Source organism: Zosterops lateralis (genome assembly GCF_965231275.1).
Source record: "Zosterops lateralis genome assembly, chromosome: 9".
Lineage (NCBI taxonomy): Eukaryota > Metazoa > Chordata > Aves > Passeriformes > Zosteropidae > Zosterops > Zosterops lateralis.
In genome coordinates, this window is record NC_139769.1 from 8,517,853 (window position 1) to 8,520,702 (window position 2,850).

The window sequence follows — 2,850 nt, forward strand, 5'->3', positions numbered from 1 at the left end:
TACCCAAAGGATGATTAAATTAAAAAAAAAAATCTAAATCTGGAGATGGGGAATTCTCACTTCAAACCTTGTTAGGTGGTCTGGCTGGGAGTCCTGCAAATAAAGAGCAGCAGCCCAGCCAGTGATCAGGTTAGAATTTTAATTGATTTTGTTGCTAGGAAGAAAAACTGTGATCTCCTAATTTGATGGGCTAAATCAGAATTCCACCTGCAAGGGATTCCTTGGAGGGAAGACACATTTTCTCTATGCAAATGGAAACTATCAAGTCCAGTAAGAGCTGCATGGGCAAGCCTTGTAGGAATTACCATTTGGGTTTAACAAAATTATAATAAAATAGGAAGCTTTAAGAAGCATCACTAAAAATGTAGAATGTGGCAGTGTCACAACAGCAGCACGAATCCATCTCCCACCAGTTACAAGACTATCATTTCCTCTTGCCAAGATCCATCCAGAGCCAGAGGAACAGCAGCACTGGTCGTGTTGGAAGAAAAAGCTTTATTTTAAAAAAGTCCTTTCTAACAATAAAAGTAATTTTTAAAAATAGTAAAATGAAGTAGTCAAGTTGGGGTTTCTTTTCCTACAGGGAAAGGAAATGATAAACATCTTAAATATTCATTTAAAATCCAGTGAACTCGTTTAGTGGTTTGGGGGGGGTTGGGATAGCTTTCATTCCAGGTACACGGGAGGCACTCAGGGAAGAGAGGAGAAAGCCCGTTTGAGAGTTCCTGCATGTTACACCAGGCACCCAGCTCCTGAGTGTGCTCCTGCTCCCCTGGGGTGCCCCGGGGTGTCCTGCTGCAGGTGACATCCCCGGGACCAGCCTGGGCACAGGGGCACACCCTTGGGCAGCCCTGCCCGGCAGATGCAGACAGAGAACACCTTTTCCGGGAAGGAACGGAGCAGATAAACAGATCACTTTGCCTCTGCTTCAGAATAAGCTGAGAGAGAGGAATTGAGTCCTCCCACTCGTGTGTGTCTGCACAGGGCCGGGGGCCGGGGACCCCTGACCTCACCCCCACAGGAGGGACAAGTCCGCCTGTCCAGAGCCGCTCGTGGGAGCCTGGGGATGTCCAGCCAAGCCCCCTGAGCCCCATCACATGTACCGCTCCAGGCCAGCGGGGAAGTTGGGCTGCCTCATGTAGGTGTTGCCGGAGCCGAACTGGCCGAGGGGCGATGCCGAGAGCCCCAGGAGCTGCTCGCCGTGCTCGGCGCAGGCCGGGGCCCGCATGGCCGGCAGGGCCAGTCTGTTGGGAGCCCCGTAGAGCTGCGGGCTGCCGGGCGAGTAGCTGCCCTGGGCCACGGGCAGGTGCGGGGGCGAGGCGGCGTACGGGTACGCCAGGGAGTTGGGGCCGGCCCGGCCCAGCAAGCCGGGGCTGACGGGCTGTGCCTGGAAACAGGGGGGCTCGGAGCTGCCGGCGGAGCAGGCGGGAGCCAGCTCGGCTCCGGGCAAGCCCAGCGACGGGTGGCCCAGCTCGGAGGGCGGCGAGGGCTGCAGGGCCTGCTGCCCGCTGATGAGGCTGTCGATGCTGAACATCCTGGGATGCTGCGCCGGCGGGGCCGCCCCGGCCGCGTAGGGGTGGAAGACGGTGCCGGAGAGCTGCGGGCCGTAGCCGGGCGAGCACAGGGCATTGGGGTAGGGCGCTGCGGGGGCCGTGGGGCGGCCGGCGGGCGGGGGCGTGAAGGCGCTGGAGTTCTGCATGTAGCCGGGGTAGGTGGTGATGTCGGTGCGCTTGAAGCGCTTCCTCCGCCGCAGGAAGCTCCCGTTGTCGAACATGTCCTCTGCGGCCGGATCCAGGGTCCAGTAGTTGCCCTTGCCGGGATGTCCGGGCTCCCGGGGGATCTTGACGAAGCAGTCGTTGAGGGTGAGGTTGTGGCGGATGCTGTTCTGCCACTTCTTCGGGTTCTCCCGGTAGAAGGGGAAACGCTCGGTGATGAACTTGTAGATGCCCCCCAAGGTGAGCTTCCTCTCGGCGGCGTTGGCGATGGCCATGGCGATGAGGGCGATGTAGGAGTACGGGGGCTTGCCCCGCTGCACCGGCCGCTTCCTCCGGCGGCCCCCGGCGGGCGGCGGCGGCTCCTCGGGCGGCGGCGGCGGGGCCGGGCTGCCCCCAGCGCCCCGCGGCTCCGGCTTCACCGGCGGAGAGCCCCGCGGCGGCCCGGGGGAAGCGGGGCTGGCCGCGGGGCTGGCCGCCGGCAGCGTGCACATGCCTCGCAGGCAGGGAAAGCCGGCCGCGTTCATATACGGCCCGAGCCTTCCTCCTCCTCCTCCTCCTCCTGGAGGAGGATGGGGGGGAGCGGCGGGAGAAAGAGTCCCCCCGAGGGGAGGGGAAGGGGAGAGGGAGGGGAAGGGGAGGGGGGCAGGCTCGGCGGCAGCTCCCCGCGATGGGGAGGTCGGTCCCGAGCCGCTTGGCAATATATAGGGAGGTCGCCCCCCCGGAGGGGCGTGCGGTGCCGGCCCGCCCGGCCCCTCGCCCCCGGCGGGAGGAGGAGGCCCCCGGGGAGGGGTCCTGACTCCCACGACTAAATCCCCCAGCCTCTCCTGGGGTTCCTTCCATAGCCATGCCCCCGAGCGGTCCCTCCCCCGGGGGTCCCGGGGCCAGCGCTGCGGCCGCATCTCCTCCCGGCCCTTCTCCGTGCTCGGAACTGCTGCTTCCTCCCAGGAGAAAAACCAAACTAAACGAGTCCCGACGGCCAGCCCGGGGCGAGTTTGGTGCCGCTGCCAGCCCCCAGCAGGAGAGCAGGTAACCTCCCTCCGCGACCCCTCCTGCGCTTGGATTTCGTTGTCTTTTTCTCCTGTGAGAAGCGCTCAGAGGTGGCCCCAGCTCGGCGCCGCCGAGAGCCAGGGGCTCT

General features: G+C 62.8%; 1 protein-coding gene across 1 annotated transcript; it reads right to left on the bottom strand.

The window, feature by feature from the left end:
- Positions 1–1,093: 1,093 nt before the first annotated feature.
- On the bottom strand, positions 1,094–2,239 carry FOXE3 (forkhead box E3; the record flags this gene model as incomplete). The annotated part of the gene is made up of 1 exon (XM_083867970.1): positions 1,094–2,239. The coding sequence occupies one exon, from the start codon at positions 2,237–2,239 to the stop codon at positions 1,094–1,096; it is 1,146 nt and encodes a 381-aa protein (XP_083724096.1).
- Between the last annotated feature and the right edge of the window lie 611 nt (positions 2,240–2,850).